The sequence below is a fragment of the Sardina pilchardus genome, chromosome 4, assembly GCF_963854185.1.
Source record: "Sardina pilchardus chromosome 4, fSarPil1.1, whole genome shotgun sequence".
In the NCBI taxonomy this organism is placed as follows: Eukaryota; Metazoa; Chordata; class Actinopteri; order Clupeiformes; family Clupeidae; genus Sardina; species Sardina pilchardus.
The window spans coordinates 654,079-681,539 of record NC_084997.1 but is presented as its reverse complement, the minus strand read 5'-3'; the positions used below and the strand labels follow the sequence as shown (position 1 = coordinate 681,539).

At 39.9% G+C, this 27,461-nt stretch overlaps 1 protein-coding gene across 17 annotated transcripts in view; it reads left to right on the top strand.

The window, feature by feature from the left end:
- The first annotated feature begins 2,400 nt into the window (after nt 1-2,400).
- The window catches only part of mycbp2 (MYC binding protein 2), a 306,540-nt gene continuing 281,479 nt past the window's right edge, over nt 2,401-27,461 (top strand). For 15 of the 17 annotated variants that reach the window (XM_062533704.1, XM_062533694.1, XM_062533696.1 and 12 more), the window contains exons 1-3: nt 2,401-3,098; nt 14,735-14,810; nt 26,206-26,421. In XM_062533704.1, the coding sequence (XP_062389688.1) occupies nt 2,830-3,098; nt 14,735-14,810; nt 26,206-26,421 (561 nt within the window). In that variant the 5' untranslated portion in view covers nt 2,401-2,829. Of the gene's footprint in view, nt 3,099-14,734; nt 14,811-18,716; nt 18,750-26,205; nt 26,422-27,461 lie in introns of those variants that run through there. The other 2 variants (XM_062533688.1, XM_062533703.1) reach the window with 2 other exon arrangements.

Here is a 27,461-nt window from a genome sequence, read left to right as displayed (position 1 = left end):
GGGGTTATTTGTGGATGGGTGGCGCCGCCTGTGGGCGGATTCTGATTGGTTCGGGGTGCTCGGCCATGCTACTTGGGCGTGCGGTTCAGATGTGGTGTGTGGGTTCGCCTGGGGGGGGCATTGGGGGGGGAATTGTGGGTGGGTGGATGTTGCGTGCGTGGTGGGTGGGTGGATGTTTGCATGCGTGGTGGACGATGTGCGGGATTCTCTCTTCGGGTTTAACTGGGTAACCTATTCCGACGCACCTGTCCCCACAAAAGAGGTGTGTAAAAGCGTTTTGTAAACCCTCTATAGTATAATCATTTATATCACCATTGATATACTTACCAACCATCATGACTTACAGTAATACTAACACACTCTATTTCTCTTCCCTTTCCCCTATACCTCACCTGTGAGGTAAACCATTACCAGCCATCAACCATCTCTGTGCCTGTCCCTCATCACACCTGAAGTCACATCCCTCTGACTGCCCTACCATCGCCATTGCCTTCGCCATCCCTATGACTGCCCTACCATCGCCTGCTGTGGTTCCCTGCCCGAATCTTTGGCCCACGCATCCTAGCGACCCATCACCATTCCGAAATAACTAATGGATTACTAATGGACAATTTATTCCCTACACTGGACTATTTGAACTTTCATTGTCATTGTAACTTTCAAACTACAAATGACTTTACTGTAACTGACCCCAGGCAGATGGGTTGGGCCCTTGAGTCGTGGATCTGTCTGAGGTTTCTTCCTATATGTATCTCCAATTCTAGGGAGCTTTTCCTTGCCCCTGTTACTCATGGGCTCTCTTTGAATGTTTAACACTCTGTAAAGCGCCATGAGACATGTGTAATGTTTTGGCGCTCTAGGCCTATAAGCGAAATGAAATTGAAATTGAAGAAGGCCTAGGCCTACTTCAGAGAGGGTTAAAGCCAGTGTTGGGAGTAACGCGTTACAGAGTAACGCATTACTGTAATTCCACTACTTTTAGCGGTAACGAGCAAGTAACTAAGTATTTTTTAAAATCAGGTAACGCAATTACAATTACTGAAATTTAAATGAGTTCGTTACTCGCGTTACTCTCTTTTGTGAAAATCGAACACTTGCAGACAAGAAGACAAGGCTCACTTCTGACCTGACGTCGCAGGGTGGCACACACACCAATCGAATCAATCAATGAGCATTAAACCACATCATGGCTGACAGTGCGGATAAGATGAGCTTTCTCTCCTGGAAGTATGGACATTAATTTTCGCTCGTCGAAATCAAAGGCAGAAACGTAGTGGTGAGTTGTAAAAAAGCCTATGTGCAGGTGCAAAGACCCCACATCTAAGAGTTCAATCTACCTAAATCATAGAAGCAAGACACTTATCTTTTCTATGACGCCAGAAATATCCTCTTTACCTTGTTCGTTTTTTTAACATTAATTTTATTTAATGAAAACATGTCAGTGAACTATGCGTGACTTTCCCCGTTAAAACCGAATGAAACCTAATTACATTCATGTACCTCTTAAAGTGACAGTCACTCAATGAGACCTACACACCACTCCTGTAGGCTAATGTCATTAAAGACAAGTGTAATCAACATGAAGTGGCCTATTCAAATTACTGATTATTTTTAGCTATAAGTAATTATGCCGATGCTAAAGTACTATTAACTGTTAACAAAATATATATAGTTTATGATTATGAATTCAAAATATGAAATAGAAACAAGATGAGCCATTTTCTGTGGGTTGAGTAGACTAGATTTCCACTGCTGTGAATGATCTGTGATTTTTTTGGTCACTATAACCGTGTCCATACCGTTAGGTATGTTATCGATGACATGCATCCTCTGTCAACTGTTGAGTCAGTGACCCACTAGGTCTAAAAAAAATATGTTTATTGTGTTTGACGACCCACTAGGTCTAAACAAATATGTTTATTGTGTTTGACTGTTCAGTACTGTTCGTATTTACATCTAAAGCGCAGACATAAAAGTAACTTAAAAGTTACTTTTCTTAGTAACTAATTACTTTTGATATACAGTAACTGGGCAAGTAATTCAATTACTTTCAAAAGAAGTAGCTAGTAACTGTAACTGAATACTAATTTTCAGTAACTTGCCCAACACTGGTTAAAGCGCGATCTTTGCTTAGGCTACTCTGGGTTAAATTAAACCAGCAAACTTTATTTCCAGAATGCAGATGTCCGTATGAACATAGTATGAGGTATGAACATCTGGGTAGAGAAGAACTAGATTGCGTCTAAAATTATCTTTGCAGGTGAGTGCCTTGAACCTATCTGGACGACGTGACTTTCGCGACTGTGCTGAGTAGGCCTACTGGTGATCGCTGGAAAATCTTGTTTACGTTTGTTATCGCTGGGAAAATATCCCAGCATGCCCAGTTGTGAAGAGATAATGAAGCCAAGATGGCAGCACGGCTAAGGATACGAATGTTTCTGCGCGGTCAGGAAAAATGTAAAGCGCAGATGGAAACAAATACGGACGTTAGACATTTATGAACGATACTTGTGGAGTCGTTTAACAATGTACAGTGCAGCGTGATATGTTCCGCAGATCGAATTGAAGACTGCGCCGATTTGGATGATTATTTTGTTAGCTACCCTGCTAGCAAGTGATAGCTAACTCGTAAGCTAACGTTGTTGCAGCAGTCACTAACATAACATAAGCTGTACGATTTTGATTGGTAATAATACTAAATGTGTGAGCTGTGGATTACACAAACTGACACTTTTTTGAGATCTTGCAACACTGTTTGCTCTCTCAGCTATAGGTGGTTTTGATGTACTGTTAACGTTTACTGGGTTAATATATGCATTGTTCTAAAGGATGATGTATGCTGCTGCAGCAGCAGCGGGAGCCGGTGGAGGAATTCTGTCGTCCTCATCCTCTGTAGGCCAGGGCGTCAGGGTCATTTCAGGAGCTGGGACCGATTTCTCTACTTTTGGTTCAGCCATGGATTCTCATCCTGCTCCTGGGGCCTCATCAGATTGCCGGAGCAGTTACCACCTTCTCTCAGGGCGATCTTTGGCGGACAGTTACCGTAGGATTTATACCACTGCTATCGGCGACAAAGACCAGGGATTACATCAAGGGAGGTATGTTGACTTGAAATGAACATTTGACGGGTGGCATGTTTTAAGATTGATCTGAAATATGATAAATATAACACTAGGTGACATGGGTTATGCGACGTTAGTAAGTTCACACATCCCACTTGTTATTATCTTGCGATTTAGTTGAGGCTAAGGTTTACTTTACTCGTTTACATACACACGATATCCCCATTTAGCTTCCTGGTTAGAAAAAAACTGCTTACTTCCTTAGCAAAAATTAGCTAGCATAACGCTGGTTTTTACATTTATCAAGGGAGCCAACCTAATTGATCTAATTTGCACACGTTCATTCGTGCTGGTTGTCATTGAGCTGAATCACATCGAGTGGGTGAACTTGATATTAAAATTGAAAGAATATGAGCTGATTTGAGTGCAGGGACGATGGAGCAACACAAGTAGTTAGTGACACGAGTAACTTGGTTACCATAGCCTTGCCTTGCGCCCTTAACGCTGTCACTGTAACGTGGGCATCAGAAGCTTTGACTTGAAGCAGGTTGGCGAACGCGCTGTTATTGGAAGTTTAATATTAATGGCAACTGTAATGTTGGTTGATGTAAGCTCATACTTTCATAACAGTCGTCTGGAAGGGTATGTTTGAGTAACAGCAACCCTTTTCTCGGAATTAAAGTATGCAGTTGTTGACTAGTGTTAAAGGAACACGCCAACATTCTGAAAGTCGTCTCCCCCAGAGTTAGATAGTGTGATGTATAACCTTCTCATCTGTGTGTGCACTAACCTAGTCTGATGCATAGCTCATTGAAGTGATTGGAATGAACTCTCCTATAGCTCCCAGAGGTGGCAAAATATAATATTCCTATTACATGTTGTGACTAGAATAATTCTAATGTGTATGTCAATGTAAAATGAGACACCGCAATTTTCTAAGCAAATATATACTTGGAATATTTTCATTCAGGCAAAGCAGTGTTAGGCCTACTTGGGGTTTGCAAAAGTAACAACGGGGCTTTTTGAGTGCTGTGTGCAAATCATTCTGCCGAAGTCGTAGTGCATCGCCCAGGGTCTGTTTTAGCCTAGTATATAAAGGTGTAGTGCATGGCACAGGGTCTATTTTAGGGTCCTAGTATATAAAGGTGTAGTGCATGGCCCAGGGTCTGTTTTAGGGTCCTAGTATATAAAGGTGTAGTGCATGGCCCACAGGCCCAGGGTCTGTTTTAGGGTCCTAGTATATAAAGGTGGGCTGCTAGAAATATTGGGTGGGCAACATGGAAAACATGAAACTGTGGTCAAATTGGAGCAGCATGGATAAACACAAATAGCAGGTTGAGATGGGGGATTAGGCCTGTGTGTTTCATTCATTCAAGAGCTTGACAATGACCAGCCAGGACAGAATATTTACAGATTTTATTTCATTATTAATTGTGGTCTAAAAAAGGGATTGGTTGGCTTTAACAGACTTAAAAAGGGAGTCCAATCAAATGTTTCTCCGTATTGAATGTTTTTTTTTATGATTGATGACAATTTGAAGGCCATTGAAATCGTATGTCGTTTATGTATTATAGATATGTTATTATGTTTATATATTACTTCTAAACCTTTGTTTGGGTGGGCAAGACTGCGCATGCCTAGAGCCGGCTCCTTCGCCCAAGTAGCAGTGTTACGAGTAGTTCCCACGGGTTTGGGAATTTCTGGAATATCAGGGTTTCCCGCTGCGCTTTCCTGCTAAGGCGGCCGCCTTAACAACACAGGGCTGCCGCCTTAACTAGCGTCTTCAATAAATAAATAAATAAATATATGGTTAGTGATATTCGCCGTATTACTCTGTCATGCTTTCTCCCTGTCATTCCAAACCGTAGCCGCTAGTCTCCCTTCTCTGTAGAACGCATAAAAAAAAGAAACTTTTTCAAATCGAGTTGGCCTATGCACACAGGTGACGCGCTCATTCAGCATGAGTATTTGATATCAGGTGCCACTGCCACGCATATCTCAGAGTGACTGCGAACACAAATAGCCTAAACCCAGCTAGATTTGACGACTCTCTGAATGGTTCTCCGTTGAATCTACCAAATGTGTGGGATGAGCGGAACACTTGAGCGCTTTATCTTTTTTTTTATCACTTTTTTTTTTATCACTCGTCTACTATGAATGCATAGCATCTGCATCTTGTAATTTGTTGTGACAAACACTTGTGCCATCTAGCCTACAGCTAACAACAACTTGTGACGGCTATTCATTCACGTGTTGTAAAATACTGAAATTGTCTGAGGTTTACACAGGCTAGTTTAAACTTTAAACTGTAGCCTCCTGTCTCCCATGCCAGTTTCATTCATCCCGACCGGGCGGGACGCACGTTTCCGTTTTGTAGAAATAATTCCTGAATGTTTTTGTTCAGAGCTGAACATGTAATTTGACAGATGACAGATTTGGGTGCTAGTGACAAAATATTAGCGTTCAATGCGGTACGATCTCGCTAATTATGTTTTAAAAAGCATTAAAAACGTTCCGGCTCTCTTAGGCTATATGAGCAACAGGCACGCACAATATACAGCTTCAATCAAAGAATTGCAGCTTTAGGCTACTAAATCACAATTCACTAACTTTACCATACAGTCGCAATGTTACATTTTCATACAGTTTCAGTTTGTGAAACAATGTTACAGTTTCATACAGCTTTATTTCATGGTATATTCTAAAGTATCCACCATTACAAATATTCTTGGTTTTAATAGAATATTATAATATTGACTGGCTTTAAAATATATCCTATGGTGCTATGCTGAGCAGTGCAAAGGTTTTGAAAGATACAAAAGCTCCTGTATTGGAGTTGTAAACTTACACTTTTAAGGTATAATATTGTCTAAATTGTGTTAAAGGTAGGGTATGGAATTAGCTTTGTTGGCCATTTTTGCAAAAACGCTTGAAATCCTATTCCTAACCCACTTACAGCCACTGAGTTGGAAGCACTGAAATGGAAATTAAACACGTCAATCATCTGCGGAACGGGCAGGGCTCGAAAAACTCCAGCCAATAGTATTCCTCACCCCATACCATCATTTCACAGCTCGTTCGTCAATCTAACGTCTTACTCCTCTTCCTCCTCCCCCACCCCCCGTGCGCGACCCTTTCGTGCAAATAACACGAAAGCTGGTGACCGCGAGTCAGTGCTGAAACGAAACCAACTATAGGCCTGCTGCTGCACGTCCTATGTTCCCCTCTTGTTGTATGTGTCACTTCATTTCTATACAAACTAAGGCAGCGGATACCTACGGAAACTCAATCACCCACGCAATAAATAAGCTATGTAGCAAAATGTACATTTTACCGTGACTCGATGAGTGTTTTAAACATGAAACCGAAACTTAACCGCTTGGAGCTACAGCGGAATAGGCGAACCAACGGGCCAGCACTAAACTCGGATATTTCTGAAGATAAACGCCCTGGTAAGAACCAAACCAGATTCTGTTCAAATATACACACCTATGGCTACTGAAATGTAATATCAAATGTTATTTAGGTGTATTAAAATGCATCGTTGTTTTAGAATTTCCGAACGAAAGGACTGGTAGACTAAGGTGCTTTTACCATAATGTAGGCTATAAAATCATCTACCTTGTCTGATTTGTGGAACTATTACCTACAACCCTTTGGAGGTGAATAAAGAATGTAATTGGGGAAGTTGATGTGAGCGATTGTATGGAGACTAGAGCTCATAGTGCTGTAGACGCCAGGCTGGCATTTCATTTAGCCTCTGCATCTGAATTCTCGTTCGTGCATGAATGTGCGTGCATGGAGGCGGGACTTGAGGTTGTATATGTTCAAAATCTGCCGGCCGTTTTGCGAATTCCGTACCCAACCTTTAACCGAGCTGGTTAGCACAGTAGCTAGCTAGCACAGTAGGCCTACATAGAAAGTTAATGGGAAGGACTAGTCAGGCTAGGTAGCCAAGGACTGTGGTTAAACTTAACTGAAATAACATAAAAACCGAAACTTCTCCATTGTCATTGCTTGTGTGTGATACCAATAAGACACACTTTCGGACACAACAAACCATTTCATTTAGCCTGTTAACCGAGCTAGCTCGCTAACGTTTGCGCCGTAATGGGAAGTGGTAGCTAGCGGTTTTGTACGCAACCTCACAGCTGTTTACAGCTCCTCGAGTCACAGTAAAATGTCATGTTTGGTACAAACCTAATTAAGAAACACTTATGATGTGGGTGCTTGCGTTTCTTTACGAATCTGCAGTCTTAGTTGGTATAGAAATGACTGTGACACGTAAGAGGGCAATAATATGGTGCCCGTGAATGTTTTGCAACTAACCTGAAACATCCTCCTCCGTTCAGCAAATTTGTGTAACTTTGTAGAACTTCTAGTTCTAGTAAAACTATGGTAGGTTAGTTTATCAACTGTCTGTGGGTCTAGAAAGCCTTTTACGTGGCTATGTAAACTAAACTAAAGGCCATTGCGGAGACAGTGATAGATCACGATCAAAGTTACTTTATTTGTTTATTTGGAAAATACAATTTCAGTGTTGGAATGTTAGATAGACAGGTGACTTGTTGAAAACGCGTTCATAACTTACATCGCTGAATGTAGGAAATGGATAGATCCGAGATATGGTCTCTGCCATAGACATAGCTATGGTCTCTGCCTTCAGAAGTCAAAGACGGAGCTGTAGTATTTCGCATATGTCCGTAGCGCCCACCCGTATTCCAAGATGGCGCACGCAAATGGAGAGCCGGGTCTGAGCATGAATATTCAAATGAGGACTTCTGAGCCAATAGGAATGCTTCAAATTGGTGGTAGTGGTAATTACACATGAATGAGGCCACATTTATGAATGGGAAATGTTGATTTTGGTAACAAACCATTGGAAATCTTACATAATGTCCCTTTAAGTGACCCGGTTAAGGGATCGTTCTACTACAGGTTAGCAAGGGCAGCTATTCTTCAAGTGGTTAAGAACTAGCTACTGGTGGAGAAAAGAAAGCAACGTAATGTCTCTGATTTGTAGGTTGCATTGACACGTCGTAGCGGTGGATGCAAGTAAACCGTATAATCTAGTTACCAGTAAAATCATTGAAATGAACATATTATTTTTTTCAGAATATATTTTCATATGATACATTTTTTGTTTACTTCTCTGACAGTAGGCTACAGCATATTTAAAGCTATAGCCTACATTTTAGTCAAGTCAAGTTTATTTGAATAGCACATTTTATACACAGAGGTCATTCAATGTGCATTAGACACAAAGCAAATAGTAACAAATAAAAGCAGAGAAGGGCAATATAGTCAAAGAATAATTCAAAAGGTAAAGATCATTATAAAGCAAGAATTTAAGCAAGAGTGTTTGTGTGTTGTTTAGGGGTGGCACGGTTCACAAAATCCACGGTTCGGTTCGTATCACGGTTTAGGGTCACGGTTTTCGGTTCGGTACGGTTCTTGTTGTTATTTTTTCTTTTACTCTTTAACACTCCAGAAACATATTTCAGCATATAGCTTAATCATCCACAATTAGGCTAGAGTATTTAGAGAATAGTTATCATGTAATAATGCACAAACTGAATTTGACTTCACATAAAGCACATTATTGTCTGAGGAAACTGCTTCAGTTGAGATTTTGATAAAGCAAGAGGGAAGACATTGATGATTTCAACAATCTTTTAATTTATTTGGCAGGGATGGTGCACCAGCACAAAATGTAGGTCGTCCACCCATATTTTTCATTGCATCGCCTTTTCATCGCTCTCCTTTCATATAGGGCCTAGTGTGAATGATTTTTTAACAAGATGTAAAGCTTGTCTTTATTTGAAACACACACACACATTATGTATTAAATTATTTATACATTCTATATACTGACATGTCTGATATTCATAACAGCAAACTTTATGCAGATTATATAGCCTACTATTCATTATAACTCCACCTCTTAAATTCAGCTCAGCTGTCTGGCTGAAGCCTCACAATATTGTAAACAAAGTAGCAGGCTAAGCTCATCATACTCTACTGGTTGGACTGTTCAGTTTCCCCACATGTGTTTTAGTTTCAAGGTAAGCTAATACTTTTTCTCCTTGGGACAGGCCCTTGTAAGCCTTGGAGTTGAAAACATTGTTATTGAGATGGTCAGTCAACTTGAATGCAAGCATAGCCTTCTAATGATGCTAACCGTTTTTAACAGTAATTTAGCTAATCGTCTTCTGTGCGTCATTGCGTGTTGTGTTCATGTAATACAGTATACATACATACTTTTACAGTTCTAATTCTATTACCGGTACTTAGGATGCCTGTTTTACGTTGCACTTTTGACACTGTAAGGCCACCGTAGCTGCGCGCTAATTGTGTGAGGTTTTGGAGAAAATAAAGTGCGTTGCTGCATCCATGAAGTGAAGACTAGTCGTTATTTTAGCAACATAACATTGCGTTCACGATTGTGAATGTTCTATTTGGATTACTGTGCATGTCGAGGGCGGGTGTCCATTGAGCGCGCACGAGAGCGGGCCAAGGAGAATGAGTTTACTTCTACTGTTTGGTAAAGTTGCACGCATAGTCTACAGTTGCGGAAGAACATGCTTCCACCCGAGCAGGGTCAGGTGCATCAGTTTGACCACGCTAGGGATGATCTCTCGCACTTGCCATTTCTAAAACCTTGCGCGCAGCACTCAAAACGCCATACTCCTACTCTCGCACGTAAGGGAAACACGTCGTCACATATGGGAATCAATTGCGCATGCCATAACTAGCCTGAACCGTAGGACCGTACGACGAACACACACTCCGAACCGTGACATGCGAACCGCACGGTTCGGAGCATTTTTCAAAAACCGTGCCACCCCTAGTGTTGTTACAACAAATTGGATCTAGTCATAGGTGTGCAGATAATATACGGTTAATGCACCCTCTATAAAGTATGCTGATTTTTGTTAAGTCACATTCAGAAATATTACTATATTGCCAAAAGTATTGGGTCACCTGCCTTGACCCCCATATGAACTTCAGTCACATCCTATTCTTAATCCATAGGGCTTAATATGACATTGGTCCACCTTTTGCAGCTATAAGAGCTTCGACTCTTCTGGGAAGGCTTTCCAAGGTTTAGGAGTGTTTATGGGCATTTTTGACCATTCTTTCAGAAGCCACACACTGATGTTGGACGAGGAGACTGGCTCTCAGTACCCTTTAATTCATCCCAACGGTTCTATTGGGCTGAGGTCAGGTGCAGGCCAGTCAAGTTCTTCCACACCAAACTCTGTCATCCATGTCTGTATGGACCTTGCTTGGTGCACTGGTACACAGTCATGCATATACCTTGTGGAAAGCCTTCCTAGAAGAGTTGAAGCTGTTATAGCTGCAAAGACTGGACCAACGTCATATTAAACCCTATGGATTAAGAATAGGATGTGACTGAAGTTCATATGGTGGTCAAGGCCGGTGACCCAATACTTTTGGCAATATAGTGTGTGTCGTGTGTGTGTGTATGTACATATATATATATATATATATAAAATGCAAATGTTTTTAAATTCATACCAACAAAATCGCCTAGACCAAAAATTTACTTTTTTTTTTACTTTGAATCTTTAAATATTTGAAATATTTGTCATCTGCATAGAAATGCACTTTACAATTTTCCATTGAAGCACAGATGTCATTTATATACAATGTAAACAACAGTGGCCCCAAAATTGATCCTTGCGGGACACTATTATTTAGTTTCAGTGGTTCTGAGATAGATCCTGACAACGCTAGCTTTCTCGCCTAGCACTCAATAGACCCGGGTTCAATCCCCGCCTTGAACTAATTGTTGGACTGCTTATTTGTCTTTATTTCAAAACGTTTTGTTATTCATCTGTTTATTTCAGATAGTTTGTTATTAAAAACCATTAACGAAAAATAATTGTTCGTCGACGTTGAAAAACTGTCATTGAATTCAGTCAATGTAAGATACATAATTTCGCTCGCAGCGGGGATTGAACCCGGGTCGCTGGAGTGCTAGATGAGAGAGCTAGCGTTGCACCACTCAACGCTGTACAATTATAGAAATAATATCCCAATCTTTTTGGTAAATCGATAGTAAATAGTGCTTTATTTACAACAAATATGTAAGAAAATGTTTAACATTAGTCTGAGCTTTAAAAGATACAACTATAGAAGATATACAACTTAGAAGATATATACAGTGCCTATAGAAAGTCATCATACCCTTTTGAAATAGCTACTTTTTTTGTCTTACAGCCTGAAATCAAAACCCATTTTAAAAACAATCTTTTCCAGTTTTATTTACAAATGTAGCTGTACAACATCAAAATAATTTTTAAAAAGTCAACCGTTCTGAAAATTAATAAAAAAATAAAAACTAGAATAACAGGGTTGGAAAAGTCATCATACCCCTGACTTAATACTTTGTAGAGCTTCCTTTTACTGTCATTACAGCCATCAATCTGTTTGGATATGTCTATTATAGCGTTGCACACCTAGATCGGGGAATATTTGCCCAATCCTCTGTGCAGAATTGTTAAAATCCAGTCAAGTTCTGTAAGGAACGGCGATGGCCTGCTCTCTTCAAGTCAATCCACAGATTTTCTATAGGATTTACGTCAGGGCTCTGACTTTGCCACTCAAGGATATTCACCATCCTATACTTAAGCCACTGCTTTGTTCTTTTGGCAGTATGTTTAGGATCATTGTCGTGTTGGAAGGCGAATGACCTGCCCATCTTCAGCTGTCTAGCAGAGGGACACAGGTTTTCCTCAAGAATTTGGGGTGTACTTGGCAGCATCCATTTTCCCTTCTATCCTGACCAATTGCCCAGACCCTGCTGAAGAGAAACATCCCCACAACATAATGTTGCCCCAACCATGCTTCACACTAGGTATGGTGTGTTTCGGGTGGTGTACTGTGTTTGGTTTTCACCAAACATTGCGCTTGGAGTTCAGTGCAAAAACACATCTGGAATATTCTGCTACCATGTGGAAAAAGCTTTTATGGTCAGAAGAGACTAAGATTGAACTTTTTGGAGACTAAGATTGAACTTTTTGGACTGAGCTCCAGGCGCTTACCAAACACAGTTTACACACCCAAACACACCCAAAAAACACCATACCTAGTGTGAAGCATGGTGGGGGCAACATTATGTTGTGGGGATGTTTCTCTTCAGTGGGGACTGGGCAATTGGTCAGGATAGGAGGGAAGATGGATGCTGCCAAGTACACCCAAATGATTGAGGAAAACCTGCAGCCCCCATGCTAGACAGCTGAATATGGGCAGGTCATTCGCCTTCCAACACGGCAATGGTCCTAAACATACTGCCAAAAGAACAAAGTAGTGGCTTAAGGATAGGATGGTGAATATCCTTGAGTGGCAAAGTCAGAGCCCTGACTTAAATCCTATAGAAAATCTGTGGATTGACTTGAAGAGAGCAGTCCATCGCCATTCCCTACAGAATTTGACTGAATTTTAACAATTTTGCACGGAAGATTGGGCAAATATTCCCCAATCTAGGTGTGCAAAGCTATAATAGAGACATATCCAAACAGATTGAGGGCTGTAATGAAAGCAAAAGGAAGCTATACAAAGTATTAAGTCAGGGGTATGATGACTTTTCCAACCCTGTTATTCTAGTTTTTATTTTTTTATTAATTTTCAGAACTGTTGACTTTTTTTTCATTATTTTGATGTTGTTCAGCTATATTTGTGAATAAAACTGAAAAAGATTGTTTTTAAAATTGGTTTTGATTTCAGGCTGTAAGACAAAAAAAGTAACTATTTCAAAAGGGTATGATGACTTTCTATAGGCACTGTAACTATGAATGTACATTGTAGGGCTGGCAATCTTCCTCTGTTATCCCATTCGAATTTAATTCATTATAATTTGTGTACATTCAAATTATATTAGAATATTTAATGGTCAATTTTGACTTATTAATATTTACTATTTTTCTATGTACTCGCACTGTAAAAACTGGCTAAGCCTATGACACTGCCACTATGACATCGTAGTTGACTGATGGCTGTCTTGCTAAGTAAATTATAGCCCTTTTCTGACTGAGAAACATTACATACACGTTACAGAAATAACAGGCTGAGGGGGATTTCGCAGTGTGAAAGGTAGATGTGTTTTGGTCCCAGGTTGTCTGAAGCCGACTGCTGAACGACTGCTGCCATTTCAGTTAGCTCGTTGGCTAGTTGGCTAGTTAGCTAACTAGCATTAGGCAAACATTCCAAAAAGACGTGCTGGCCTTACTGTCAGACGGTTTTGGTAACATAGCAACAATAAACACTTGGCCAAAGCGCCGAGAAAAGGAGGAGGGCGTTCTCAGCAGCACCTAAAGCTGTCGTTCGCTAAATATAGTCAACACTTAAAAAAGAAAAAACACATTCGAATTATGATTTTAACATTCGAATAGTATTAATTTTGTACAAATTCGAATTTGTACAATTATTCGAATACCGAAATTCGTTCCAACAGCCCTAGTACATAGGCATACTAAGTAAGCCCAAATAAATGCATAAGAAAAGTTTGCCCGCAGATGAATGATTTGGCCGAAACTAATTTAAATTCGACAAGTTTCATCTGGAAATAATTCATAAGATTCGCTTGCCAATGTCCTTTGTTAGTAGCACACAGATGAATGATTTGGGCGAAACTAATTTTAAATAGGCTACAACGAATTTCAGCTGAAAATAATTTTTACACACGTAGGCCTATGCTTAATAGAACAATGTTGCAATGCATAACAATTCGCTTTTCAAAAGAAACTTGCATTTTACCACTATAAGTTGCCTCCATAGACTATGCCATGTAAATGAAAAATAGTTATTAAAATATATTGCACATAAACTATATGTTTTATGGTAAAATATTATTCTCATGCCCGACTGACAGGAAACTTATTGGAGGGAGCCCTTTGCGACATCTGCTGTGAGAAAAGAGAACTGCAGCCTGAAAAAACATGGCCGAACGTGAGACTGGCAGAGTTGTCACATAAGTAATAGCAAAATAGCTCTAAACTAGCTTGTACCGGTGTGCATTTGATCATGTAAAAATACTGGGTGATAAAACGCGTATTCAGGAGAAGTCGTGAACGTAGGGTCCTGGAATTTAATCGAGTGAAAATATATATATATGTTTTTAATCACTGCGGTCTCAAGACCGCAGCCCGGCAGTTCTAGGTATATCTAGGTCAGACCAACATGGTGCTTCAAGTAATACGTCTCAGTGGTCAAATAACCGGCGCTTCGCGCTTCTAGTGTTAATGAATATTGAATGAGTTGATGTGTTTGTGTGTTTAAAAGAGGGACAATACTCATTAAACTGGAAACTCCTTGATGTCATTACATTTGATTACATTTGGTGCACTCATCAATTTCCTCAGTGAATACTCTGGGACAAAGGTTTAGTCCTGGGTTGTTGCCCAAGAACTCCCTTATGTAAGTAAGTGTTGTGGTTGACATAGTTTCAGTAACACACATCGCATTTGATGGGTGTGTGAAATCCCCATACATAAACAGTCAACGTGTCCTTCATCATGCCTTGCTTGACATGGTTATCTGACAACAGAACAAATGACTATTCCACTGGGCTTAGCTTTACCATGACTAGATATTTAATCAGATGAAACATGAGTTGTGAACTCAAATATGTCCTATTTTTATTGTAGGGGAAAGAAAACTTTGAGTAAGAAGAAAGTGAAGAAGCGTCAAAAAGTCAAGTCAAAGGCTAAAACAAGAACAAAGGTAAGGGTGCTTACAGGTTCCACTTGTAAGTCATTTATTGTGGTAAATCATAAGACCATGATGACATCAGAGATGAAAGAAAATATAGAATGGAAAACTGTTTTTTTTCTAGGGCTGTCAAAATAACATGTTCATTTTGATTAATTAATTACAGAAAAAATGATGTGTTAAAAACGAGACGAGTAAGCAATATTTGGTCTAGTGAATGGAACATTTGCCTACATTTAAAAAAAACAAAAAAAAAACACACACCCAGAGGGAACTGTTGCACTGAGGAATTTCCGTATCATAGGTACGGTACATTTTAGGACATCCTCAGACTCAGGTGTCAGACTCAGAAAAACAACCGTCATCTTCAGACAAAACTGTCTCAGCGTCAGAAAAAACTTGTCATCCTCAGACAAAACTATGTCAGCGTCAGAAAAAACTTGTCATCCTCAGACAAAAATATGTCAGCGTCAGAAAAAACTTATCATCCTCAGACTCAGGTGTCAGACTCAGAAAAACAACCGTCATCTTCAGACAAAACTGTCTCAGCGTCAGAAAAAACTTGTCATCCTCAGACAAAACTATGTCAGCGTCAGAAAAACCTTATCATCCTCAGGAAAACCTCTGTCAGAGTCAGACAAAAAAGTCTCGGGTGAAAAGTTGTCAGAGTCAGGTCTCGGAAAAAAAGAGTCAGACAAAAAAGTCTCGGGTGAAAAATTGTCAGAGTCAGGTCTCAGAAAAAATGCTGTCGGAAAAAAAGAGTCAGACAAAAAAGTCTCGGGTGAAAAGTTCTCAGAGTCAGGTCTCGGAAAAAAAGAGTCAGACAAAAAAGTCTCGGGTGAAAAGTTCTCAGAGTCAGGTCTCAGAAAGAAACTCTGTTACCATGGATACTCCAAACAAACTCAACTGAAGAATCACGTCACGTGAACTAGCTTGCAGAAAACAACTTTGTATTAGGCTATATCTAGGTTCTACGCAGTCTATGGGGGTATTCACACCTGCCTTGTTTAGTTCGATTAAAACGAACTCAAGTTCGTTTCTTGCTTGGTTCGGACCTTTTTGACTGGTGTGAATACAATCACTCGAACTCTAGTGCGGACCAAACAAGCGGGCCGAGACCCAGCTGAGGAGGTGGTCTCGGAGCGGTTCCTATCGAACCCTGGTGCGGTTCGTTTATGGTGTGAAAGCAGACCGACCTCGATCCGACCCAGTTACAGAAATCTACCTTTTTTGGATTTGACGAGCTCCCGTAGTTTTTGTGCATTATGGGAAATGTAGGATAGCTCCGTGACGCACAACAGCTGTAAGCAGCAGTGGGCTAACGCTTTTTTTGCCAACAATAATTTGATTTTGCATCTCCTACCCGTTCCGTCTTCCGTAGGCCTGCTGTTAGCATGTTGGACACACATGAGAGCTCTTCTCAGCTGTTTTGTTGCACGTCTTCGTCGTTGCAAAATTACCAGCATGATATTGTTAAACTTGCATCAAACGGTCTTGACGCTCAAGCACTTCTGCAAAGCTGTAACTGTATAAACTATATTGCTAGGATAATAACGAGTACAGTACGCAAACATAGTATTTACGTGGGCCAACTTTGACTTTGGCTTCCTATTCTTTACCCCACCTACACGTTTACCAGCCAATGGTTGAACGACCTTAGCACATGTGCTTTTGTTTATAAATTCTGGTCCGGTTGCAATTAATCACGGTGTGAAAGCGAACCGCACTAAAAAAGAAAAAAAGAAAAAAAAATTGGTCCGGACCAAATAAGTGAACCAACGGACCTTCCTGGTGTGAATACGCCCTATGATTATATCAGAAACAAGCCTGTAGTTTGCTTGCTGTAGCCTAATTTATTAAACGAAAGAGTTGTTTTCTGCCAGCTAGAAATAGTTCACCTGACGTGGTATTCTTCAGCGGAGTTAGTATCCATGGCAACCTCATGACTTAACAAAGATCATCAACAACAAATATCCTGGGGCCTATTGCACAAAACTAGGATAAGGGATTAACCCGGGATCTCTTGGTTATCCTGGCTCAATTTATCCGTGATCCAGTTGCACAAAAGCGGGATAGGGGGCAGCAGGATATGTTATGGTATAAGTTACCATGGCGATTTATTCTGTGGAGCTAGCCTGCTCCTGACCAGGCTAACATCCAAGATAAGTTGATTCTAATGGTAATTACATTATCTGATTGGTTCAGCTAGCTGTCATTCAAATGAGACCTCCACGTGATTTTTTTTTTTTAAAGAGCTGTAGATTCCATTTATATATTATTTGCTACATGCATTTACTCGCAAAACACAGCAGAATGTCTGCCTAATACCATATGGATGTCATTTAAATTATGGTGGCCTTATAATTAATAACAGCCTACTCGTTGTTTGCTTCTTTTTTGACAGATGTTTGATGAATAGGCTGCTGTAGGCTGGTAGTTGATTGGAAGTGGAGGGGACATTTTTCGAAGGTGTTTTCAACTAATTCGGCTTTTAAGACAAATTAAGATACTTTGTGCATTGCGGTGGCAAAGCGCTTCCTTAATGACGTTGCGTGCCGAGACAAGGAAGCTCTCACACGTGGGTGCATACGTAAATTTGCATTCAGTTGATCTGCCACACCTACTCCCGCTATGTAACAGAAATAATCATGAACCCCCATCCAAGAAAGTAAAACTTTACCTCGTTGTTAGTCTATATCAAAAGCGGTTGTTCACTTTGTGTGCAAGACGCTATTTTTCGCGTCTATTTATTCCAACCGCGAGTTATTGGGGGAGAAACGAGAACGCGCACATACACCGAATAACTTACACCTGGCTTGATGAATCCGTGTCTGCTCATCCTGGATTGGTCTTTGTGCAACCAATTCAGCCGGTATGCTCTTGTTTAGGATTCAGTGATCGCGGCTCAGTAACTTATCCCGGATGTCTTAATTCTGCTTTTGTGCAACGGGCCCCAGGATACGATTTGCACGAGTGAATCAGCCTAACTTGCAGAAAACAACTGTTTCGAATTATATCACAAATAGGCTATGCTTTCTTTACCAGTTAGAAACAGCTGGGTTAGGCTACTACCATAGATATATATATTGGCTACTACAAACAAACTCCGCTGAAGAATACCACGTCAGGTGAACTATTTCTAGCTGGCAGAAAACAACTCTTTCGTTTAATAAATTAGGCTACAGCAAGCAAACTACAGGCTTGTTTCTGATATAATCATAGACTGCGTAGAACCTAGATATAGCCTAATACAAAGTTGTTTTCTGCAAGCTAGTTCACGTGACGTGATTCTTCAGTTGAGTTTGTTTGGAGTATCCATGGTAACAGAGTTTCTTTCTGAGACCTGACTCTGAGAACTTTTCACCCGAGACTTTTTTGTCTGACTCTTTTTTTCCGAGACCTGACTCTGAGAACTTTTCACCCGAGACTTTTTTGTCTGACTCTTTTTTTCCGACAGCATTTTTTCTGAGACCTGACTCTGACAATTTTTCACCCGAGACTTTTTTGTCTGACTCTTTTTTTCCGAGACCTGACTCTGACAACTTTTCACCCGAGACTTTTTTGTCTGACTCTGACAGAGGTTTTCCTGAGGATGATAAGGTTTTTCTGACGCTGACATAGTTTTGTCTGAGGATGACAAGTTTTTTCTGACGCTGAGACAGTTTTGTCTGAAGATGACGGTTGTTTTTCTGAGTCTGACACCTGAGTCTGAGGATGATAAGTTTTTTCTGACGCTGACATATTTTTGTCTGAGGATGACAAGTTTTTTCTGACGCTGACATATTTTTGTCTGAGGATGACAAGTTTTTTCTGACGCTGAGACAGTTTTGTCTGAAGATGACGGTTGTTTTTCTGAGTCTGACACCTGAGTCTGAGGATGTCCTAAAATGTACACCGTACATAGGAGTTCGTCAAGTCTGAAGTATCACCTCAATGCAAGCAAACCTGAAGGTATGAGTTAGCACACCCTTTGATGATAATAAATAACGCTAGTCGCTAGCCTTGTCAACAGTAACTTGCAAAATTATTATTTAGGCTAGTTACTCTAGGCCACATATGACCAACTAATAACTAACTAACTTACCAACGAACTCCCTAGCTAAATTGACTGCATTACTTCGGTGTTGGGGCACTGCTGTATGTCAGCAGTGAGTGGAAACTTTTGCCATGCTAAAACATCTTGCGAGAATCATGAAAAACTAGAAAATGTAATTCCATGGAAGGAATTACCATTGCATGTAAATGCAAACAGGTTGCTGTAAGCATTGTATTAGTTAAAAAGACAATATGACACTAGCCAGGGTGTTCCCGTTCCCATACTGCCTTGCGCTGTGATTTCTTTCACGCTGCTAAGACAGTCTGGAAACTAACGCCCCCATTTTCGCCTGATGTTGGTGGCCAATCACAGAACAGGGGAGAAAGCAAGACCGTGATGAGCTATGCAGAGACGCATTTGATAGACATCCGTGGCGCCCAATGAACGGATCTGGGCACTTTTTCAAATATGAGAAAATGAACGTCTGGTTGCCAGACCACATCTCATTTGAGAAGTGGTAGGCGCTAGCCAGGCTAATATGACACTATAAAGGACTGAAATTAAGTTGCCAAGTTTCAACAAGAGTTGCAAGCACTGACATTTTGTTTAGTAGCCTACTGAAGTTCACCTACAGTGCAGTTTCAATTTTCAAGTTAAATATGCACCAAAGTGCCTATTCGATCATGGGTCGCTCATGCAAGATTCTGTCCAGTGTTCCAAACACACTATTGAATTTGTCGTAAGAAAAAGTAAAGATTGAATCAATGGGTCCGTTCGAATCGGGAAAAACTGCTGCCTTCTAAGATATCTAACTAGAGAGCAAGGCAGCGAAGGCCGTTCGAAACCGAAAAAACGATTTTCGCTGCCTTCTAAGATATCTTAGAATTCCTGAATAACGGTCAATTTTGAAGGCAGCATCGATGTACACTTGAAGCTCCCTTCTACCCATAATCCTTTGCGGCCACGTCTGAATCTCTGTGTAAACAAAACAAACATGGCTGCCGATATCGGTAAACGACTGCCGAATCTGTTGAAATGTCATTTGTGTGACGTTATTTAGCTTCGATTTGTGGAAAGTAGATTGAAAATAAATGGTTTACTACCTGGTTATACCATTGTTGTACCCACTAATAACGCCTGGTCTGAGATATTAGCTGCCAGTGAAACTATTTTATACCGTTAGCCTGCTAGCTTACGTAGGCTAATTTAGTTTAACGTCAGGCTTTTGCTAACGTCATACCGTAGTGTTAACCAAAGATTCTAGAGTGCTACGCTCATTTTTAAACGACACGTTTAATCTAAAGTCATGTCTAGTTAGAGAGCTCTCTATTTAGGGAGGGAGGCAGTAGGCAGCTGCCTTCCGATTCGAACGGAGCCAATATCTCATCAAGATTATGGCTATAGCCAAATTGTTTGTTACTTAGTTTTACGGGGAGCTTAGAGGCTATAAATATCAACAACCTAACGTTAGTGAGAGGGTTTGCGTAGGCTGAAATTCTCAAAACGTTTTTTTGAGCTATTGAAAACATTGTTTTAGATTTGTATGGATGCCAGAAAATGCTGATTACGGTTTGTAAGGGTAAAGCCTAAGCCTACTAAAGTGTTTCTGGAACTTTTAATTTAGTCAGACCTGTGTGATAGATAGAAGAGGGCAGTGTGGACTAGTGCGGTCCATCGTGTAGCCTGTGTGTGATAGATAGCCTATACGTTTCCCTATGGTTGCAATGCCACCTAGATGTTCAGGTTTCACGGCAGTGGTGGACTGTTTTCAGCGTCAGATTGCTTTTGTTGTAGCCTAATGTTTTCACAGATGTAAGCTGTTAGAAATGAGCTTGTAGCCTACTGTAGAAACGACAGAAGAATGCTTAAACGTGCAACTGGCGTGCTTATCAGGTTGGACTTAATTAAAACGTGAGCCGGGCAATCTGTTTGATTGTCGTTAGCTAAATACAGTAGGCTATAACATTACCCAGAGCTAACCGGTTAGCCTAGGACAAGCCGATAACATTCAGGTTTAGCGCAGCTGTGACATTATACTTCAACGTTAGACCAGATCCTTGATTACTGACAGCTGAGCACTGACGTAACAATTAATCTTTGCCGCCAATGCGTCTCAACGTTAACTCTATGGGAATTTTAAAATCTTTTATCGTAAATATCTCTACAAGTATAAAGTTCACAAATGTGAAAAATACATTGGACAAATCTCCGTTACAAGACCTTTGTAGGAGTGTTTGAATGACGTCAAACGGTTCAGTGGTTTTAGTGTTATTATTGGTCGGAAGAAGAATAATTATCCCGATAATAATAACTAGAAAATGTAATTCCATGGAAGGAATTACCATTGCATGTAAAGGCAAAAAGGTTGCTGACTGTGTAAAACATTGTATCAGGCCTATAGTTAAAAAGACAACTAGGCTACACAGAAGAATAGATAAATAACAATAACCCAACTAGAAAATGTAATTCCATGGAAGGAATTACCATTGCATGTAAATGCAAAAAGGTTGCTGACTGTGTAAAACATTGTATTAGGCCTATAGTTAAAAAGACAACTACTGTAGGCTACACAGAAGAATAGATAAATAACAATAACCCAATTACAATTCCACTGAAAAGTCACATTTAAAAAGTGATTTATGAAAATGCATCAAAATTGTGGATATAGGCTATTATGGAAAATAACTCTTCATTTACTAGAATTTAAAAGACTGACATGAAGTTGCCAACTTCAAACGAGTTGCAAGAGCTGACACTTTAGTAGCCTACAGTGAAACGACTGGTAGGATAGCTTACAGCCTTCATATACACTAATGCAGGTTAAAAGTAGACCATAGGGCCAGGCAATACGGAATACAATCTCAAACAACGCCAATCAACGATGATGCAGCAACAGGTAGGATATCTAGCAAATGTAACGTTAGCTTACAGTAGGATATTTAGGATATATTACAGGATGAGCTAGTTCTTCGAAGTGTCTCCAGGTGTGTGATTGTCCTAATAGGAATGTACAATAAGCTGTTAACAAAGGTTTTTAATTTGTGAATGATACCGAAAGCTTTAAATGATTGCCTGGCTATAGCTAAGGTCCCTATAGCTGAAACGACTATAGCTTGCTAACAAACAAACAACGCCACGATGATGCAGCAACAGGTAGGATCTAGCAACGTTAGCTTAGAGTAGGATATTTTATGTAGGCTACACATAGATGGCTAAAAGCCCTTGTGTAAGCCGTGTTCGCCTTGCAGCCTACCCCGACGTTAAACGTTAGCCTGGAGCAAGTTTGGTTGTCGTTAGCTAAATACAGTGTTTACGTTGACGTTAGGTTAGATTGTCTTTAGCTGTTGATAACGTTACCGAGAGCAAACCGGTTAGCAGGCTACTGTAACGATATAAACAAATCAAGTAAGGAGTAGTCTAACAGGAGACAAGACGATAACGTCCTGGTCAGCCGTGGCATGGTAGACTGTTTTCACAGCTGTTACAGCTGAATGAGACGTGTAACATTCACGTTTAGCCTGGTTCAGCGCTGTGGTGGCATGGCTTTGGATCAGAGATCCTTGATAATGATTACTGACAGCTGAGCACTGACATAACAATTAATCTTTGCCGCCAAAGGGTCTCAATGTAAACTCTATGGGAATTTTAAACTTTTTTATCGTAAATATCTCAAAAAGTATAAAGTTCACAAATGTGAAAAATAATAGAACAAATCTCCGTTTCAAGACCTTTGTGGGAGTGCTTGAATGACGTCAAACGGTTCAGTGGTTCTAGAGCCTTTGATCGTTGATTTTGGTCGGAAGACAATAATAAAAAGAAGAAGAACAGTGATAACAGTATATTGCATTGACATGCAATGTAATTACAATTCCACTGAAATTACTTGGGAAGTCACATTTAAAAAGTGATTTATGAAAATGCATCAAAATTGTGGATATAGGCTATTATGGAAAATAACTCTTCATTTATTAGAATTTAAAAGACTGAAATGAAGTTGCCAACTTCAAACGCGTTGTAAGAGCTGACACTTTAGTAGCCTACAGTGAAACGACTGGTAGGATAGCTTATAGCCTTCATATCTACACTAATGCAGGTTAAAAGTAGGCCATAGGCTATAGACTTAGACACCATTGGAATACGGAATGCAATCTCAAACAACGCCAATCAACGATGATGCAGAAACAGGTAGGATATCTAGCAAATGTAACGTTAGCTTACAGTAGGATATTTTATGTAGGCTATATTACAGGATGAGCTAGTATGTTCTTCGAAGTGTCTCCAGGTGTGTGATTGTCCTAATAGGAATGTACAATAAGCTGTTAACAAAGGTTTTTAATTTGTGAATGATACCGAAAGCTTTAAATGATTGCCTGGCTGGCATGTCCCTATAGCTGAAACGACTAGCTTGCTAACAAACAAACGTGAACATGATAGCAATGCAGTTTGTGCTAGAAAAGACTGTGAGAAGAAGGCTTGAGCCTAAATGTCTATCAGGTTGGACTTCACTTAAAACGCTGGGTGAAGATCGGTGTCGTGTAGGCTGCTCTGTCGAGATGGCTAAAAGCCCTTGTGTAAGCCCTGTTGGCCTTGCAGCCTACCCGACGTTAAACCTAGCCTGGATCAAGTTTGGTTGTCGTTAGCTAAATACAGTGTTAAATTTACGTTGACGTTGGGTTAGATTGTCTTTAGCTGTTGATAACGTTACCGAGAGCAAACCGGTTACTCTAACGATATAGACAAAGAAGTTGCCTAACAGGAGACAAGACGATAATGTCCTGGTTTACAGCAGCTGTGGCATGGTAGAATGTTTTCATAGCTGTTACAGCTTAATGAGTAGACATAACATTCAGGTTTAGCCTGGTTTAGCGCAGTGGTGGCATGGCTTTGGATCATCAAAGATCCTTGATTATTGATTACTTGATTAGCTTAGCACTGACGTAACAATTAATCTTTGCCGCCAAAGGGTTTCAATATAAACTCTATGGGAATTTTAAACTCTTTTATTGTAAATATCTCAAAAAGTATGAAGTTCACAAATGTCAAAAATACAATCGTCAAATCTCTGTTACAAGACCTTTGTAGGAGTGTTTGAATGACGTCAAACGGTTCAGTGGTTTTAGTGTTATTATTGGTCGGAAGAAGAAGAATTATCCCGATAATAATAAGAAGAACAGTGATAACAGTACATTGCATTTAACATGCAATGTAATAAGAAGAGCAGTGATAACAGTACATTGCACATGCAATGTAATAACCTTATCAGTAGATAAAGCACTTTGGAGATCATTTTTGTCTGTTGTTGTCCTTTGCCTCCCCAACAAAAATATACGTATATCTTGACTCTAGAGTCGCAAAAAATACCTGAAACTGATAGAACTCCAGCGCCACGCACCCTTGGGAAATGACTAGTTTTATTTCAAATCTTTTTTATTGAGGAATAATCTGCATTCATACATTTTTCAAAACATATGCAAGTTTGAATGCAAAGGAAAAACAAACAAAATACACAAAAACAAGCAACAACACAAATGTCCCATCCCACTTCCCACCCTAACCCACCCCCCCTGGGACTTCCTGATATGTATTGGCACTGGGGCATACAATTAGAGTCATAGTAAAATTCAGCCTACTCTGTCAAGATATTGGAGGAGGGGGGAAATGACTAGTTTTAACAGACTTATACTGTCTGGAGGTGCCGCTAGTGTCTAACAAAAGGGGAAGGTTCAGGAATCACGCTAAGTCGTTTTTGGATCCATGAAATGCCATATTGGTAGGGGCAACACTCGCCCGTAAATGAATGGAGACTTATGATGAGCTGAAAGAGTTTTGAGCTATGAAGTCCTCAAACACCCAAACTCATTACAATATATAAAAATGAGGGAAGATACTGGCGGAGCAGCTCGGAAGTTTTTTAGACACATTTTTTTTTTTTTTAATGCAAAAGTGCACAGCAAAAAGACCAACATTTCGATGTTAATTACTTCTTCGTCAGAGTCTGTTGGAAACATGGGCACAAAGTGCCAAATTTGTTGAACTGGAATCATTATCATCAGCTGTGAGGGGGCTGTGCCCTTAAGTAACCTGTTAGTTTCCATAGCTACACATATTCAATTATCACACCCAAGTGAAGCATGTTTACAAACATCACACTATTTTACATGGTATATGCAATGAAGAGGAAAAATAAAAAACAGCACATTTCGGGCAAACATTTCATCTTGTGCTAGGCTATGTTGACCAATCATGTCAATAGTGAAAACCAGTATGGATCTAAAAATCAACCTCTCTTGCTTTCTTTTAAAGGAAGCAAGAGAGGTTGAATTCTTCATTGAGACCAGATGGCTCAAAAGAGTCTAATGTATACATCCAATATGCCTCTCTGCATAGCAATTTTTAAATGATGTCCCCACCCTTAGGTGGAGCAGTGATCTTTTCTATGCCCCAAAATTTAAAGTGTAACTGCACCCTAAGGTATGTTTTTTGAGCTGTTGATTGATTGAAATTACTCATAAGTGGTGAACCACACTATTACCAGGGTTAATATTGACAAGAATCGTGTTTCCCGTAAGTAAGATTTTGTATTATTTTGTATTGGAGATATAGCTCTCCGCGCCTTCTAAAGGTTGAAACGTGCCATGGTATTTTGGTCCAAAATGCTGATGTAGTCCTGCACTTCTCTGGCGACTCTACAGGTGTTTCTCCAAGTCAAGAATAGGTCCTTCCAAGCCACTTTTTCAAGGACGTTACGTCATCAAATCTCGTCAAGCACTGTTCCAAAGTCAAGGATGCTTTCAAATTCTAGCAAGTACTGAGTCCTTCGTTCTGAGAATTTGTTAGAATTTTGGAGGATGCATCAATGGATCCTCGGCGTGAAGAAACTAGTATCCTTTAGGTATGCTAGGTAGCATTAACCTGTAACTTTTAGGCTAATTAACTCGCCAAATAATTATGTCGGCTTCAGTCAGTGAGGGACATGTAAGTGATGCTATATTCTGAAAAAGAAAACCCCAATCTGATCCTGATCTAACCTGATCAGGGGGGATTAGGTTTTGGCTAAAATTGCCCATCTTATTCCCTAGTCTAGTTGCAGGGCAGTGAATGGGCTATAAAAAAGGATCTGAGCATGTTTTTTGACAGCCTTCTATGCCTTCTATGTTAACGGTAGAGAGCAAGGTAAAATATTCTGTGAATCCATTCTATGTCATCTTTAAGAATTCAGCAATGATAAATTGACATCAGATATTGAACACAACAACTATCAACTCTCAATAATCAACTCCTTGATACTCCTTATACACTCACCGTTTACCTTAATTGTATCTCTCTGTAAGTCTAAGTTACCTTTTACTTTTCATTTTGCTTAATCTACAGACAGATGGCTTCGATGGGGCCTTCGCTGTATCTGATATAAAGCTCTACAGTAACCCTTCAGCTTTCAATGTTTACTGCAATGTACGGCACTGCGTGCTGGACTGGCAGCAGAGGGAGGCCTCCCTGGCCCTGGCTTCACACAGCTCTGTGCAGAGTGGTGACTCGGACAGTGAGGAAGAGGAGGAGTACCATGAGCCACCTGTCAAACTCCCCAAGGTTAGTGATGAGGTGGAGACGTTTGCACAAACATTTTGTATCCCTCAGCAAACAAGTTAATATCTCACAATCCTTTCATATTGTAAATTGATCTAAATTCAGGTCAGAATTGCAATCAAACCTGTATAAATGCACTATAAAATTTGTGGACTGAACTGGCTAATGTGAGATAATTGAGGATTAAAATAGAAGTCACATGGGTCTTAAGAGGTTTCAATAAATTCCTTTTACATATGGCATCAATGCTTTCATGCATTTCACACTGAACTTCTATACTTTTCTAGACTCAACTATGAGGGGATATATGATTGTGAGAATATAAGTGTTAGGACCTGTTGTCCAGACCTTAGACTTTACCCTTCCAATTCCCTTGTGCAGGACAATCTCTGAGTGAGCCCATGTGTGAAGCTTTTTTGTCTAAGAGTATGATTTTCATTTCATCGGATGATAGGCCACGATTCCAGACGAAGTCACTGTAGCACTGAATAATTCTTTCCATTTACATTTGTAATTAAATGTCCCATGTCAATGTCAATTTATTTGTAAAGCACATTAAAAAACAACATCAGTTGGCCAATGTGCTGTAAAATAAAATAAAATAAAATAGAAATAATAGTAAAGTAATATAAAATAAAGTAAAACAAATTATAAAATAACTTTAAAGGTAGAAATGAATAACTAGAAAATGTAATTCCATGGAAGGAATTACCATTGCATGTAAATGCAAAAAGGTTGCTGTGTAAAAACATTTTATTAGTTAAAAATACGACAACAGCCTATGACACAGAATAGATAAATAACAACCCAATCACAGTTCCGTTGAAATTACTTGGAAACCCACATTTAAAAAGTGATTATGAAAATGCATTAAAATTGTGGATAGTTAGCCTAGGCTATTTTGGAAAATAACTCTTCATTTATTAGAATAAAAGACTGAAATGAAGTTGCCAACTTCAAACGAGTTCACCTACAGTGAAACTACTGGTAGGATAGCTTACATAAATGCTGGTAAAAAGGCTATACATCGGCTTAGACCCCAT